General features: G+C 40.0%; 2 protein-coding genes across 3 annotated transcripts in view; both read right to left on the reverse strand.

Moving 5' to 3' along the window:
* Positions 1 to 2,210, reverse strand: part of atf7a (activating transcription factor 7a) — a 37,880-nt gene extending 35,670 nt beyond the window's left edge. For both annotated transcript variants that reach the window (XM_017486930.3, XM_017486929.3), the window contains exon 1: positions 2,045 to 2,210. The gene's annotated coding sequence lies outside the window, so the exon portion shown is untranslated. The remainder of the gene's footprint in view (positions 1 to 2,044) is intronic.
* Positions 2,211 to 7,464: 5,254 nt separating this feature from the next.
* asb8 (ankyrin repeat and SOCS box containing 8) lies at positions 7,465 to 14,961 on the reverse strand. Its single transcript, XM_017486932.3, has 4 exons — positions 14,752 to 14,961; positions 11,602 to 11,785; positions 11,416 to 11,520; positions 7,465 to 11,130 (listed from the first exon to the last, which is right to left on the reverse strand). Exons 2-4 carry the CDS (start codon positions 11,728 to 11,730, stop codon positions 10,423 to 10,425), a joined length of 942 nt encoding a protein of 313 aa, XP_017342421.1. The 5' UTR covers positions 11,731 to 11,785; positions 14,752 to 14,961; the 3' UTR covers positions 7,465 to 10,422.
* Positions 14,962 to 18,343: the final 3,382 nt, after the last annotated feature.

The raw sequence follows: 18,343 nt of genomic DNA on the forward strand, positions 1-18,343 counted from the left end.
AACTCGTGAGTGTATTAAGGTGGCTCGTCGTGTCAGACGCCGCGACAGATGCGTGTGATGTTTAATGTGTTACAGACGTGTTTTCTTCAGCACAGAAATGACATTTTTACCTTGATATCCTTATCTGTAAAGGTTAGAAATTCATGCCAGTATTTCCATTTTACATAAAGGCTCGAGCTGGCAGCGAGCGAGTCTCCGTTAAATTTCACTGAACGAGCACGAGTCCACACATGCACCTCAATCAAACAGCGCACGACAGAAAGGAAGCGCTATAACTCGGACTAAAATATTCATTTTGATCAAATATGTTGTTTGATGTATTTATCTACAATTAATCATTGTACATAAATGTAATAAGTGTCATACATTTACAGAATAAAGTAACGTTACTGTGTTCAGATGAGTGAATGTGTGTGTGTTACTGCAGAACATTCAACCTCTTACCAGTTAACACTTTTGTTTAGTTTTTTTTTTTTTTCCATTTTTAATAGTTATTTAACTTCTGCTTTAAAGCTTGTGCACAACCAGTTATTTTTTTTGTTTTCAGCCTATGTTGATTGATTTTATTTTTTTTAATCCTTTGCACAATGTATAGCATAGCCCACATACATACATTTAATACCTTTTTTATAGCCTTCAGTTTACACAACGTCAACATCGGGCAGGATGTGAAATAACGTGTTTAAAATTATTTTATATTTTTAAAATACAGAAAATAAAAACTAACCAATTAATCGAAGAAATAATCGACAGATTAATCAATTATAAAAATAATCATTAGTTCCAGCCCTAATTTATATATTTTTATATATATATATATATATATATATATATATATATATATATATACATACATACATACATACACACACACATATACACACCCACATAAAAACAAAAGACAGTTTCATTTTACAGTTTCATTTACTTTTCAGTACTTGTACAACAGTCTAATAACTTGAAAACTACTATAATTATATTAACATTATTAATTAATTAATTATAATTATAATTATTATTATTATTATTAATGACTCAGGAAAAGTCCATTCACCATTACAGGATATTTTGATTCTTCTCCTCACTAATTACTCGCTTGTAAAAGTCAGACATTAACAAGGCCAGAACTAACCCATCACGCTAACTTGGGACGAATGCCAAACCGCTCCCTCCTAGATCCACAGTGTACACTACTAATGGTTTAAACCAAGTACTTCCGCCTCTGCCTAGTGCCCTTACATGCGGTTTAGGTTTCAGCCTCAGTACTCCGCTGCCTTTTCCCGCACGCGCCCGCCCTACGAACTTTCTGCCTTTTTGCGTCTCACTCTCCGCCGCTCGCGCTCCTCCAAATAATCGCGATTATAGCTTCTTCTTCAAACGCAAACTACACTACAGTCACACGTCCTTCGAGTTTCAGATTTTTCAAAACCTTTTCCGTGGCTGCCAATATAATTAAGCAGCTCTGGAGCAAGTCGAGAAAACTTAAAACTTGTGATGGCTTCAGTGTCTCATCACCATCTGCCTGCCAACTCGCTGTCCGCAGTTACAGCTGGGCTCTTTCTGCTCAGTTCTCCGCCATGTTAGCCGGAGCACAAACACCGTTAATCATTCTCTGACTTCTTTCTTTCCAACTAAACCTTGTTTGTCAGTAAAGCGCGTTAATTGGCTAACAAGCTTAGCTACCATGCTAGCTGTGTTATTTTCACAAACCTATCCACATTATGACAAATCCCGCCCTCTTCACTCGGATTGGCTGACAGTTCAAAAAGCATTTTGATTGGATAACGTGTTGCCAGATTCGCGCGTGAGAATGACGAACTAGCAAATCGTAGCGCGCAAGGCGGGGTTTGTCGAAATACGGGCGGCCTTGCGCTCAGACTTCGGTCGCAGCTAACGAGCTACAAGTTGACAACACAACAGATGTCTCGCAAAGTTACTTTTATTCCTTGGCAAATGTTTTAAAAATGTTTGAACAGTCAGTTTGCACTTGTTTAGCGGAGTTACTCATCGAATTTGACAATAGCAGAAATGTTTACAAACTCACCTCAGCACCCCTCTCTCACTCTCTCTTCACTCTCTTCTCCTTCGGAATTTGACACGCCCCGCCCCCTTCAAGTATCGCGAGATTAGACGTCACATAGCGTCATGTCCATTAACTCAGCGTAATTTACTGGCACTGAGTGTGAAATTGAATTCTGGCAGCACATGTAGAATAATTTATTGCTTCTAAATACTGCTCACAATCTCACAAATGTCTGATACAAATCTTTTTGAACATGGAACATTGTTTTAAACTGACGTGTGAATGTATAAAAGTACAAGTGTGTGCTGGGTTTGAATGAGAAGAATTTTCATACCATATTTTCTCCAGATTCTAATGCAAAAAATATTTAGGGTGCATTTGCTTTCGCAAAGCCAAAAAAAAAACCACCTATGGCTTTCCTTATAGGTTTCTTGCAGCCAGAAAAAAAGACCTTCATCATCATCTTCATCACCACATCTTCAGTAGCCACGTCATCCTGGTCATGGTCACGGTGGATCTGGAGAACACTGGGTGCGAGGCGGGAATACACCCTGGATAGGAAACCATGCAAGGCATATAGGCCTTTATGATACAAAAAAATGTATTATGAACTATTCATTTACATATATAAATTTAAGCAAACCCCACCCTATGGAAATGAATTCAGCGTTTAATGGATTTCCAGGAATGTCTTGTCTAAACCACTGCAGCAATCCATCCATCCATCTTCTATACTGCTTATCCTTCATCGCAGGGAACCTAGAGCCTATGCCAGGGAGCATGGGTCACAAGGCGGGGTACACCCTGGACGGAGTGCTAGTCCATCGCAGGGCACAATCACATACCCATTCATACACTTTGGACATGCCAATCAGCTTACCATGCCTGTCTTTGGACTGGTGAAGGAAACCGTAGTACCCAGAGGAAACCCCTGAAGCACGAGGAGAACATGCGAACTTCGCACAGACAGGACAGTGGAAGGAATCGAACCCCCAACCCTGGTGGTGTGAGATGAACGTGCTAACCCCTAAGCCCCTGGCACTCGCACTGCAGCAATATTCCACTGAAATTAAACCTAAATTACAGTGTGCAAACTGTAAATATTTCATTATGTACAATGTAGTATCATGTCTACATTTCCTTCATTCAGGCTGCTGAGTTCTGGGTGCCTTGCAATTTCTTAAGAAGTTTTGAAAGGGAGGTTGGAAGAAATACGTAGGCGAGAGGTGATAAATACACGGACTAGTGCTTCCTGGAAACTAAGACAGTAACAGAAGCAGGCAATATTTCATAGATGAAAGAAACCAGTGTTAGTTACAGAATTTATGTGTCTGCAAAGAGCGTGTGAGGCCATGAGTAACATCTGTATTTAAAAGCGAGAGATTATAGTGTCATTTATGGCCAGCCCTGGACTGTAAACGCATTCTAACTTGTCATGTTGAACTTAAAAATATTATTTGCCATCCAGTGTTTGAAGGATGAAGACAATGAGAGAAAAGATATTTGTTGAGGAATGAGGTAAATCTATGTAGCTGTACATTAGCATACATGTAAACTAGTATACTGTGGTGAGAAATAAAAGAACCAGGGATGAACATGCTTCCATCCATCCATCCATTTGCGGTACCGCTTATCCTACACAGGGTCACAGGGAGCCTGGAGCCTATCCCAGGGAACTTTAGGCACAAGGCAGGGGACACCCTGGACTGGGTGCCAATCCATCGCAGGGCACAATCACACACACATTCGCACGCAATGGGCAATTTGGAAATGCCAATCAGCCTACAACGCATGTCTTTGGACTGGGGGAGGAAACTGATGTACCAGGAAGAGACTCCCGAAGCACAGGGAGGACATGAAAATTCCTTACACGCCGGGTGGTGGAGGCATTTGAACCCCCAACCCCCAGAGATGCGAGGCTAACGTGCTAACCATTAAGCCACCGTGCCCCCAGGGATGAACATGTAGATAATACATAGAAATGGGCCCAAGATAGAATCCTGTGGGACACCTTGAGAAAACAATGGAGGTAAAAGGGGCTCTGCATCCACTGTGACACTGACCAGCATAAACTAACTACTAAAGTTGAATGAATGAATGAATGAAAGCAGTAGTACAGATGACAGTATCAAAAGAAAAGGAACATCAGGCAGATTACATTCGAAATCTGTACTTACTGAAAGCAATGGCATTCTTGAAGGAAACCAGACCAGAATCTAATTAAGTGTTCCTGTTCAGGTATCGACGACAGAGAGACGTGTATTAATAATAGATGTGAGGGTTGGATCGAGTGAGTTACTTTTGACATGTAGGGTCAGGGTTTTAAGCTACTGAATGATGTAAAAGGTGTTCATGCAGGCAGGGTACCGGATGAAAGCTGACGTATACTATAGTCTAATCATTTTATTTTGGTGGTACTGAAGAAAGCACTGAAAACAGGGAGAGCCAGACAGCACATGTACAAGCTTACAGATAGCTGGGAAAAGTGTATCAGGTTTGTTACTACCTTCATGTTAGATAAGCTGTGCTAGTCGAAAAACATTACTAATGGTTAGAAGCATTCAAGGCACTGTCCAGCTGCCTTCATGGACCGTAGCATGGAGTGGACCAAGGAGAATTATGGGTAAAAGGAATGGACAGAAGGCCAAGATAGTGACAGTGGTAAAAATGATGGATTTATGATTACACCAGGGGGCACTGTGGCTTAGAGGTTAGTACGTCTGCCTCGTAACTCCAGGTGCGAAACCCGCCTCCACCCTGTGTGCTTGAGGTCTGCATGTTCTCCCCGTGCTTCAGAGGTTTCCTCCAGGTTCTCCGGTTTCCTCGCCCAGTCCAAAGACATGCACTGTAGACTGACTGGTATTTCCAAATTGTCCATAGTGTGTGAACGGGGGAGTGTGTGTGTGCCCCGAGTTTCCTGGGAAAGGCTCCAGGCTCCCTGCGAAAATGTGTAGGATAAGCGATACAGAAAATGGATGGATGGATGGATGGATGGATGGACTGATGATTATACTACAGTGTTGGTAAGTTCTCAAATCTGACTGGTCACAAGGTGCTGATTCATTTGCTGCAACACCAGTTCTGAAAGAAGTTTATATTAATACAGGTTTATATTAAAGGGCATGTTCTAATACATTATCGTTTCCTTATTATCAAGTAATTTCCAGGGACCGGTATAATCAGATGCTCTGAATGATTTTTGTCTAATAATAAACAGAAAAAAAAGTGTGTTATCAAAGAACATCACCAGTAACATTTAGGTAAGATTTTTTGGAAGGAGTTTCCAGTGTCAGTACTTGTAACAAATTGTAACAATTCAAGGTAATTTTCCACCGTGGGGAATGAAAGAGTAGGTTGAACGTTGCGGTTTCTCAGTAACAAGCCACATTTTTGTTGGGGTAATTTCAAAATAGAGAGAAAAAAGAGAGGGAATAGTGGAAAAAAAAAAAAGTACACACCATGGAAATTGTTGGCTTCTTTGACATATTTGGACAGGCATACATTTGCTCCTATTTGAGATACACTCTATTAAACGACACATAAAATTGTCATTTTGTAGTACTTTTCACAATTTAAATGAACAAAAAACAGATCAGTCACATGGAAAAAGTAAGTACACCCCACATTTATCACCCCTTCAAATTCATAAAATTAGACTCGGGTGTCGAAGATTGGGTGACAGTTATTAGAACTTGCTTAGGGAGTGCAGGTGGAACCTGTCTTATTTATACCCCTCTCATATCTAGTGTCTGGTGTTCCCTTTGTTATTGAGGTGTGTGGTGTCATCATGCCAAGATCTAAAGTGTTCTCTAAGGCCTTCAGAAAAAAGGATTGTGGATGCCTATGAGTCTAGCAAAGGATTTAAAAAGATCCTCAAATTATTTGAAATTGAAGTGGTGAAGATGTCAAATGACTGCCAATTTACCCAGGACTGACTGTCCCAGCAAATTCAGCCCAAGAGCAGACCATCTGATGCGAAAAGAAGTCTCCAAGAACCCCAAAATTTCATCACAGGATCTGCTAGTAAGTCTTGCTACTGTTGGTGTCAAAGTGAACGCTTCTACAATCAGAAAGAGGTGGCACAAATTTGACGTGCATGGGAGGCCAGGAAAAAGCCTTTGCAAGAATACAGTTTGCCAATGAGCATATAGGCAAAGACCAGGCTGTTTGGAATAATGTGCTCTGGACAGACTAATCAAATATAGAGTTGATTGGCCACAGTAACAGCTGCCATGTTTGGTACTGACCAAAGACAGCTTTTCAGGAGAAGCACCTCATACCAACTGTGAAACACGGTGGTGGAAATGTTATGGTTTGGGGTTTGCTTCGGTGCCTCAGGGACTGGACAACTTGCATTCATTGATTCAACTATAAATTCTGCATCATATCAAAGAGTGCTTGAAGATAATGTGTCCGAAAGCTAAAGTTGAACTGAAAGTGGATCTTTCAACAGGATAATGATCCTAAGCACGCTAGCGAATCCACCAAGGAATGGCTCAAAAAGAAGAAATGGAGGGTTATGGCATGGCCCAGTCAAAGCCTGGATTTGAATCCCACTGAAATGTTGTGGGGGGATTTGAAACAGGAAGTACATGCAAGAAAACCCTCAAACATCTTACAACTGAAAGAATATTACATGGAAGAGCGGTCAGAAATTCCAGCAAACCGATGTCAGAGACTGGAGGACAATTATGCGAAACGCCTACAAGAAGTTATTTCTGCTAAAGGGCAATACCAGCTTCTGAGGCCAAGGGTGTACTTAATTTTCCTGCAGAGGAATATCACATCTATTGATATTTCTGTTGAATAAATGATTGAAAAAGTTCATTTTCCTTGGTGGTTTTGTTCAAGTATATCAACTTCACTAATAGGCACTGTTTCAAAGACCAAATGTTTGCTTGTCCAGATATTCCGAAAAAGCCAACAATTTCCATGGGGTGTACTTATTTTTTTCAACACGACTGTAGCTGTTAAGTGATAATGTTATTTATGTAATTATCTTATGATGTAACTTTTTAATAAAAAATAAAAAATGCAATCAGTGGCAAATTGCTGTGCAACATGAGAGACAACAAGAGAGAGAGAGAAAAAAAAAAAACACTTCAGGATGTGCTGTTATTTAAAAACTCCTCACAAGCAGGAGTTGAGAAGTGAAACAGAAGAAAGTGCTACAGAACACCGAGTGGTTTACGGATTTGTGGTTGTGGTGGATGTTCGGCCTATCTTGGATAGGGAAATAATACGACTGATTTAAATACAATATTGTTATACAATTAGCCTGCTGAACACTGCTGAAACCAGAATATGTTTTAGCTCATTGCTTTTGCTCTGAAATTACCACCCCAAGTTTCATGTCATGGGTAAAAGGTGGACATTTGTTGCCAAATATGGACATAGATTCAGGTTCTACTAGCAAAAGGAGGTGCGAAGAACAGAGGAAGTTAATGGAGAGAAAAGGTCTTTATTTAACCGTAGCGTAGTTTCCTTCCTGGGCAATATTTTACATTCACTTTAAAAGTACATCCTGTACTCTGTCGAGGGAAAAAAAATAATAAATCAGCTTAAGCACTATAGAAATGATTGGGGGGGGAGACCCATTTCTTATTAAACAAAAAGTCTCAGGTTATACTTTGTGTACAGATGTCCAAGCACGTGGTGAAAGTGGAAAGTCCATTTCAATTTTCGTGGGGGGAAAAAAGCTCATCCGGACAGAGGACCTATTGTTTAGCAAGATGCATATATAGAGCCTATTACTTTGTATTAGCAAGATCCATACATATAACCCTTTACAGAGGGCACCGTCCAAGATCAGATTTATGCTATACAGTTAAAAAGACATAAATGAATAAATAAATTAATCAGTGCTGTTACTCTGAGAAATATAATGGTCCTGATCTTTCCCATTTATACCCTGTTGGGATATACATAATGCTTGAAAATAAAACATAATTGGAATAGAATTATATATATTACATGTACGTTAAATAAAAAATACGTAGTAATGAACCGCAGCATACTGTACGTACTGTATACAGTATGTTTCATCGTATATCGCCCCCTTCTGGCCAACAGCCGATCTTACCCCATGCATCAGAGACACTATCAGACACACTTGCCCCCAGGAATGAACTGAAGCCCCACATTATGTGATGCAGGATGGATTTTACTTGTATTTCACAGGGAAAGTGTGTTAAGTGGTTGGCTGCACACAATACAGACATAGACATCACACTGGCTAATTTTCCACTCAGGCTATTACTGTACAAACATGATTTACAGCAGAAACATGAGGCAAAGTCCTGCAGAAAAACAACTGAAACAGAGTACGAGCTTATTAAATTCAGAAACGCGAGATATCGGAAAGGAACGTGCTACTGTTCTACTGCTGATAAATCTGTACAGATCCTAATAGGAAGCACTCATAACCACTTATCACACACTACAAGATTTGCTCCCTCAGGGTACAAAATAATGCAAATAAACCAACAAAAGAAGGTAAGATAGTGGTCCTTGTTACGCCTTGTAAACGAGGTGTAAAAGTACACTGCATGCTCTAGGTCAAGGATGTCCGATCTTATCGGGAAAGGGCCGGTGTGGGTGCAGGTTTTCATTCCAACCAAGCAGAAGCCACACCTGAGTCTATTGAAAGTCAAGATCAACTGATTAAACAGGTGGAATCAGGTGTGCCTCCTGCTTGGTTGGAATGAAAACCTGCACCCACACCGGCTCTTCGCGGATAATATTGCACACCCCTGCTCTAGGTGTTCTCACTAAAGAAGAAAAAACAAAAACATCAACTTCAGGGTAGCACCAGCATTTGTAGCCTATAAGTTATACTGTGGTACTTTTTTTTTTTTATCCTGATAGTACGAAGTAGGGCTGGGCGATGTATCGATATAACATCGATATTGTGATAAATGCTTACGCGATACACTTTTCTGAGATCTCGTTGGTATGATTTATTTTGAAACATTTTTAACAATTTCACATTAAATGGCACTGAACGGATGCTGCCGATTTGCCGTTTTTTTAATCTTTGTTTTTGTCGGCATTAAAGAAAAGTACCGTCGAACTCGGTTGAACGTTTTTTTTGTTTATTTTACTACTTGTTTTGCAGACAGTTTGTTAGCTACATTATACATCGTGATGCGCATCATGTATCGGAGAAATGTCCTCAAGTATCATGATGGGATATTTTTGTCATATCGCCCAGCCCTAGTAGAAACTAAAAGGAAATGTCTAATAACGTGGTTTGTTTCCTCATAGAAACCCCAGTTACAAATATATCTAAAATAGTATCATCCACACACAAAAATCATTTTAATATTCATTTTAAATTAAAATTATAGTCAATGGCCAAAGCAATAGTTTAAAAAAAAAAATGCTTGTGAAGAATTTTTCAATATATTAGGAATTCTTATATAGGAGTTTACACTATTCCCCATTTTTTCTTCTTTGAACTGAAAGAATTTTGGATTCATTTTGTTCAATAACGTTTCAATAAAGTATCTGCTGTTGCATGCTGTTCACTTGTGCACAAGAGTTCCTGATTCTAGGGAAAATACCAATACAATACAAGTCATAACGTCATTTTTTTAAGTTATAGGGAATAAATTAGGAGAAATAAAAATGTGCGCAACACTAAATTCTGTTTCTATTACACTCACCAGTCCCTTTAATAGTGAGCAACCCTGTATTGCTCATTCGTGCAATTATCCAAATCAGCCAATCATGTGACATAAAATCAGGTGGGCCTGTGCCCACTGTAGCCTCAGATTCCTGTTTGAGAAACATGAGTGGAACCTGATGTGGTCTTTTCCTGTTGTAGTCCATCCACCAATATGTTGTGCGTGTCGAGATGCTGTTCTGCTCACCACGGTTGTAAACAGTGGTTATTTGAGTTACTGTAGCCTTCCTGTCATCAAAAAACCGGTCTGGCTATTCTATTGGGTGGAAAGCTCAAGGTGTTTCCTGTTTTAGTTGATCAAGAACTTCCTAAGGCAATGATTAGATGGTCAGGTGGGCATGATTATGGTTGGAACTGAAGTCTTCAGGAAGGTAGATCTCCAGGAACCGGGTTGGTGACCACTGCTCTAGAGACTACTGTGCATGGAATTCACAGTTTCTGAAATGCTTAAACTAGCCCGTCTGGATGCGACAACTATGCCACGATCAAAGTCAAAGAGATCACATTATTCCCCATTGTGATGTTAAATGAAGCCCTTGACCTCTATCTGCAAGATTTTATGCATTGGCTGCTGCTACATGATTGGCTGATTGGATAACTGCATGAATAAACAGGCGTACAGGTGTTCCTATTAAAGTGGCTGCTGGATATATATTAATATGCAGATTTGTCAGGCTGTTGTGAGCCTTTAGCGATTTGTTTTAGTACATTTCTAATTGCTCTGCGGTGCATTACAGACAGTCTGTTCTCCATCTCTATCCTTTTCTCTCCCTCCTATATCCCCAGTGTCTCTGAGGAGTACGTACTGTTTAACAGACTCAGGCAGCGGGAGCTGGTTCACGGCCGTGGGTAGGTACCGGACCCCGAGGCTGTTGCGCACAGCGCAGCGGGCCAGATCTCTCAGCGACGCCGGTTGGGCCATCATGCTGGTGAGGCGAGCCAGAAGCTGCGGATGCTTACTGAGCTCATGAGGCACGGAGCCGTCAGCCCGGCGTATCTCCAACCTACCTGCGGCGCTGCACAGCAGCTCCAGACACTCTTCCTCCTGCTTGGAGCCCAGGCCACGCGCCAGCAGTGCCACCAGACGTGAAATGGGAGTCTGGCCCTTCAGGTTGGTCACGTGAACTTGGGCGCCGTAGTCCAGCAGCACACGCACGCTCTCCAGGTTTCCCTTCATGGCGGCCCAGCTGAGTGGCGTGTCGTTGTTGTAGTCACGCGTGTTAGGATGGGCGCCGCTCTCCAGCAACGCACGCACACACTCGGGGTTGTCTTTGAAGGCAGCCCAGTGTAGCGGTGTGTCCTTGTTGCCATCCAGTGCATTGGGCTGAGCTCCGTATTCGAGCAGCAGCTCCACGCAACCTTCGTCCTTCTCTGCCGCGTAATGCAGCGCTGTGCGATTGTAGCCATCCAAAGCGTTTACCTGCGTGCATGATACAGACAATGCAAACTAATATTCACTAAACTGATATTCTGTCCTTGGTCACTCAACTCTTCTCTGTCTAGGTATATTTACTACGCACATGTGCAGACATTTAAAAAGCATAAATGTCCGCACATGCATGAAGCGACCTGACGATAATCTGCCAAAATCAGATGATCATATTATTCTGTGAAAGAAAACACACTTAATAGAATCCACAGCTCAAAGTTTATTCTTTCCCTAAAAAAAAAAATGCTGCGTATTTAACCGTCTCCGGTGGCGTACCTCTGCACCTTTCTCCAGCAAAAGCTCCACACAGTCCACGTCAGCCACCATGCAGGCGCAGTGCAGGGGCTTCAGAGTGCCGTGCATCCTGTTCACGTCGGCTCCCTGCGATGACAAGTTATGAGAAACCTCCAAATAAACCGTTCGTTGTAAGAGTAGTTAAATGTTTATCTTTAGACACGTTACCTTGCGTATAAGGTCCTCCACATTATCGTGTGGGAACGAGCGAATGGCCGCGATGGTTCGGATAAGCCTTTCCGAAAGGGAGTATTTACTCTGGATACTTTGCATGATGTACCACATAGTCGAGCTCATGTGGAGCGAAATGACATTGCACCCGGGCCGGGTGACGCCTCACGTCTTAAAAAAGCTAAAATAAATAAATAAATAAATAAACAAACAAAATGATGATGACATGACAAGCAAGCAGCGTCGACTCTTAACAATAAAAACTACAATACTACATCTGTAAATTTCCAATCGGCGATACTTCGGATCATCACGTCTTAGCCTTCGTTTGGAGCGTGAGCTGGAAAACACGATCGATGCGTTTGTGTGCTATTAAAATGAACATAGACGATTAAAATGAAAGGAGTTCCCAACCAAAGAACATCCTAGAAGGTGAAAGACTTTCTCACTTATTCGCCATACTATATAATACATACTTTTAGTACTTACCGATTATATTCTTTGATTCATTTCCAATAAAAGCAGCTCTGACAACAGCGCCAGCTGTATTTAAATCACAGGTTTATATAAATGCGCCCGTTCAGATTGTTATTTAATAACGAAATCAGCGATATGGTGAAGCTTTCTATAAAGGTGTATGGAAGGAGTCTCCAGTGTTAGCCTTCTGTAGCAGTAAATTTTCCATTAAAAGGACAGAAGGGTTATTACTTTCAGGTTTTTAGGACAAGTTGTGAGTGTTTTTTTGTTTTGTTTTTTACTTTAAACACAAAGAAAAAAACCCATAAAGGTTGGTGAGGAAACGACAATTTATAGCTGCTATAATGTAAGTGATAACAGGAACTAACTTGTTTGCATTGAATGCAGCTATAAACATATATATAAAAAAAAAAGTAGGATGTGTTGTTCATTGGAAGATTTGCAATTATTGGCAAACTGCTATGGAATTAATGGAATAAAACAGTTCGGGGACGTGTTGTTATATGAAAATGACAGTAACGCCTCGGCAGGCTGCGTCACAGAACCCCGTCATGTATTTTTTTTTTTTACTATCCCCATACTAGTTTTCTGTTCTGTTAAAACTCTCTCATTCTGATCTAAATAGTGATCAATGATTCGTTCATTTTGAACAAACCTTTTACAACCCCAGTTCCAAAAAAGTTGGGACGCTGTGTGAAATGTAAATAAAAACAGAATGCAATGATCTGCAAATCTCATAAACTCATATGTTATTCACAATAGAACATAGGAAACGTATCCAATGTTTAAACTGAGTAAATGTACTGTTTTACGGAAATATTAAGGTCATTTTTAATTGGATGGCCGCAAAACACGTCTCGAAAAAGTTGGGACGGGGCAACAAAAGGCTGGAAAAGTAAGCGTTACTAAAAAGAAACAGCCGGAGGTTAATTGGCAACAGGTCAGTAACATGATTGAGCATAAAAAAAAATTAAAAAGAGTATCTTACAGAGACAGAGTCTTTCAGAAGTAAAGATGGGTAGAGGTTCACCAATCTGCGAAAAACTGCGTCTACACATCGCTGCACTCTGCTTTTATTTACATTTTACACAGCGTCCCAAGTGTTTTGGAATTGAGGCTGTATATGACTCGGGAACAACGAGTTCATTTTGTGTTGGCCACACGTGCGCAACATCCTTTTGTTCGTTCGTACCGTGAAAACCGCGTTGGGGAATTTGGCGATGGAAAAATTTACTATTTTAACTGAATTCTGCTCAAATGAACAAAATGACTAACAAAGATTTGTTCATTTTACCAAACAAGAGTCAAGGATCCAAATCAGGAAAATGATACGATCTTCCCATTGCTAATCCTAATGCGGCGTTCGCACTAGACTTCCAGCATGCGGAATGTCTTCGGACACAGGATATGACATCACGCACCAGTGTTAAAATATACCATCGTTTCCTGTACGCAGCAACACCACGATCCAGGCAACTTCTCTGTCTGAAGTTGATTTTTAGATTCTTTTAAAGCGGTGCGACACTGCGTTCTGAAGAGCTCACGCCATGACCTGTCGATCTTCTACTGGTTGCCCCAACTTCACGTGAAACGAACTCACAGGTCACCAAACTTGAACTTTGGAACACAGCGAAGTGCGAAACTTTTTCACGTGAAGCTTACGTTTCCGGTCTCCAGCATTCGCACACGTATGAACTGAAGTCGAAGGAACGAAAAGTCTAGCGTGACTGCCCCTGTGACACGTTTTGATATGCAAATGAACATTCGATGAATATGCAAATAAGCCATCGCATGACGTGATTTGGCGTTTTCTATCAACTTCTACAGCATGCATTAACTACTTTCCCCTGAAAAGAATGAAGAACACTGTAGGAGTCGCTTTCTTCTAATGCATTAGCGCTAAAACACGCTTAAATGTACAGAAAACGACAGGATTAGCAAACATTGGAGTAGTCTCTTATCCTCAGAGCAGAAGCAAAGCCTTGTTTAAGAGAATTACAGTTAAACAAGAGAAAACTAATATTTTTGCTATCTCTCTCTCTCTCTCACACACACACACGTCCCAAATGAACGGTTTATTACTTCCATAGTTATTAGCATAAATAAAAAGCATTAATGAGCCAAACCCGTCCAAATGCAGCAGCTAGGCTACAGCTCGTCGGCTAGTCAGCTAGCTAGAAAACTGTTTACACTTTTTAATATCAGCTATTTATATTTTCAGGCATTACATTTTATATAAAATTTGTTAACATGTCAATGTTAAGACAGTTAAGCAAACCTAGGTAATAACTGACCTAAATGTCATGCCAGACAAACACTAGTTCAGTTGCTTGGATGTTTTAGCTTCTTGTTTGTTTGTTTTTTGCTAGCTAGCCTTCCGTGGCTAACCGGCTAATGCATGTAAACTGCCTTAAACTATTTTTAGCTGTGCTTTTCGGTCAAACGTTTAGTAAATACTCGTATTAACAGTACGTATGAAAACTAAAGTGGTTTATGGACATATGTGTAGCAGGTGTTAGCTTGTTAACGTTACTGATCTGAGCAAGTTGTTTTCCCGTACAGAGAGTAAGTGCGGCATAGACACATGATTATAGCATTGAATTTAGAAATAAACGCAGTGATCGACATTTCTTTGGTAAAACACATCGAATACAAACACAAACAACTCACTGAGAAACGGTCAGAGGTTTACCAGCCCAAAGCAGCAGCCTTCCTTAACGAACACAAACAGCGCTGAAGGGCAGACACCCCTCTCTCTCTCACACTCACTCACACACACACACACTCACTCTCTCTCTCTCAGCTTTAGAAATCGACATACACACCTTTAGAAATGAACACATACATGCTTAACAGAAGTCAACACACTTTCTCTCTCTCTTTTACTCACACACTCCAAAATTTAGAAATCAACGACCACATCCCATTCTCCTGAAACACACACACATTCTAATTTAGTCATCACACTGTAATAGAACAGTGAAAGATCTTGTTGTAGGTTCCACACAGAACACTAGATTGAGAAACCCACAAACCCTTGGAACTGTTTGTAAAAATGGCATTTTACTTTTTCCCTGAAAGCCATTGGGGGTCACGGTGGTTGTGGTTAGCACGTTTGCCTTACACCTCCAGGGTTGGGGGTTAAATTCCTGCCATTGCCACAGTGTTTCGGGGATTTCCTACCTCAGACCTAACACCTGTGCAGTAGGCGAATTATCTGTAGTGTGTGAATGTGTGTGTGATGGCTTGGCACCCCATCCTGGGTGTCCCCTCGTTCTCTGGGATAGTCTCCAGCAGCCCCCAGACCCTGTGTAGGATAATATGGAAAGTGGATCGATAATTGTTACTTCCTTTCATTTGTGTGCATTAGTCTTTTGTTCTGACAAAGTAATCCAGTATGCTCCATGAGACAAACCCACCAACGTCTGAATGGAAAAAACAATGTATAAATAGATTGCAAGATGTAAAAACCAGTATACAGGAAATTTGGGCTTTTTAAAATTTATTTCCATAGTCTATTACATCTCTGTTCTACAAACCTATGTATATTTACTTAAACAATAATGGAAACAAACTATTAAACAGAAAAAAGGTGAGAGAGAATCAAAGAAGGAACCATTTTGGAGAACTAATTCTCCCTAAAATAAGTTCCCATTAAAAGTAGAAAGTGTGTATGTGTAGTTTGGAACTCATTCAAAGAACTGTGTAATGAAGGTTATTTTAGAGAACAAAATTTAAAAAAAAAAAAAAAAAAGGCGCTTTAATTTATTTATTATTTTTAATTATACCAGTTTAATCATACTCAACAGTACAACTATAAATAGTTTTAAAATGGTTGTCAGTCATTCTGTACATACCGCACTGTGGTGTCCAGATATAGGCATCTCAGGGCATGTGACTTCTGCTTTACGTGGCCTGAGACGTGTGCATGTACAGGAAGCAGTACAATATAAACAAAAATATTAACTCAATTACACTACAGTTGAATAAGGCAATTATTTCAAATTGAGGGGGGAAAAAAGAGGAAAAAACCCACAGCAATAAAAAGTGAAACTCCAAGGCCAAAACAAAATAATTTATTTTTTTTAATGACATTTTACGCAGACAGCAAGAATGTACTGTCTCCAAACACTTTCAATCCATTATATTAATTCTTCCCTTTGCCACAGCAGCCCTAAAACCAATTAACAGTGACAACCCAAACATTAAAGAGAATGCTATTCCTGTAGATTTCTGCAAGCCGCTCGACATCAATGTCATTATCGTATGCTTCTAATATGATTTCACATTACATCAACAGTAAGTTTTTTTTTTTTATTAAACAAGTTAGTGCATTTTGTTCCATTACACTAAACCACTAGCTGCTCAAATCCATTAATGAAAAGGAAAATAAGAAGGAAAAAAATAAAGAAAAAAAAAAAAAAAAACCCCAGTGATTCGTTATTTATTTACTGCATTACTAAGCCTCTAGTAAACGCGTCAAGTATTTTCTTTGCTGAGATCTCAAAAATATACAAATGTTAAATCTGTGATTCTCTCCCAATGTCGTTTTGTACACAAGTCAGGAACATGGCCTACAAAGACTGGGGAGGGTGAGGAGGGAAAGGCAGGAGGATTAAAATAAACTTAAAAATTCAATTAACCCCCCCAAAAAAAAAAAAAAAAAAAAAAAAACCACACAACCCACAGTACTTACAATGAATTGAACAGCAATACTGTATCTTCCTCTGATTACAATTTTGAATGAAAGGTGCCAGTTCACTTTCACATTGCTTCATTTTTACACCTCCTTTTGCTTTCTGGTGGTGATGGAGTTGCTGCTTTGGAAAGCACATGCGACAAAAAGTCATCGTCCAGGAGCGGTTACTCACACACACACACAAAAGGAACTCGTGTGTGTTTTGGTACAGAAGCCAAGAGCAAGTGTCATTCCAGATCTGAGCACGCCTTTTTTTTGTGAAAGTTACTGATGTGAACCATCTAAATATCAAGACGAGTCTTCCATTTTGTGGGATAATCAAGGAGGACACAATAAGCATGTAGAGAGATTTCTTAAAGGTTTTGCTGATGTTCCAAAATTGCATGAAATGACTCTGGCGTATGATAAAATGCCCAACATCAATATGCAACAAGGTTCAACAACAAAAAAAACCTCCAAGCTTTATTAAAAAATAAAATTGAGAGATGTGATTTCAATCATTCATTTAACATTTCAATGGCCTGCACTAAATGTCTCATCATTTATTTTCACCAGGGAAAGAAAAGTAATATGATCTCCATACTCACCCAAAACCCAAATCCATTTATAAAAAAAATAAATAAAATAAAAATAAAAAAAAACCCACCCCACAATTGTTGAATCAAATGAAACAGGATTTGTGGACAATCACAAGAGTGTGCTTGAAGAGCAACAAATCATACTTTCAGCCTTTCATCCTGCATCCATTGTGCTTTGCACTGTATCTCAAGGATGGGAGGAACAAACCAAAAAACATTCACCGTTTTAGGATGTACCACAATTTAAACCAATTGAAAAATGTTTTGTACAGTGAAATCAACCCATTTCTGTACAGCTGAAACAATACAGCATAGTGAGATCACTAGTCAATAAAACAGGCCTTGGGGTTTCCTGGCCTAAAATCACTATCACATACCTAAGCACAATAGCTACTAATCATTATAGTAAGGGTCCTGATTAAGAATAGTGTCGCCCAAAATGCAACCAAAAGCAGCTTCACCTCTGCCTCTTAGCCCAAGCCAACAATCTTGTAAACACAGTCAAGCGCCTGACTGATCATCAGGAAAAACAGGCTTGCTCCCAGAAGCCATTTTGGGAGAATAAACAAAAAACAAAAACAACAAACAACTGAGATGACAAAATACTTGAGTGTCTATGTACCTGACTGATATTGTGATCTTTCACAGGCTGTTGGTTACACAAATCTAACTAAACAATAATTAAAGAACATAAAGAGAGAGGGGGGGAAGGAAATAAAAGCAAACCAGTGATCCAGCATTATAATTGGCAGGCTCTGACCTCTTTAAGTGATTTATATGAATAATTACTGAAGCTCCACAAGCCAACGCATCTTTTACATGTTTCTAAACAGCAGCTCTTCTGATTTGAGGAGCTTAGATCAGCCATGTCACACAAAAATGATGAAAAATTCCAGAGTAACAGCAAGCCTCACTGCTGTTCCTAGCTATCTGCCAATCCACTCAAGCGAGCGTTGCATTTTCTACATGGGATTGAAAACCCAAA

This window comes from Ictalurus punctatus, chromosome 15, assembly GCF_001660625.3.
Source record: "Ictalurus punctatus breed USDA103 chromosome 15, Coco_2.0, whole genome shotgun sequence".
In the NCBI taxonomy this organism is placed as follows: Eukaryota; Metazoa; Chordata; class Actinopteri; order Siluriformes; family Ictaluridae; genus Ictalurus; species Ictalurus punctatus.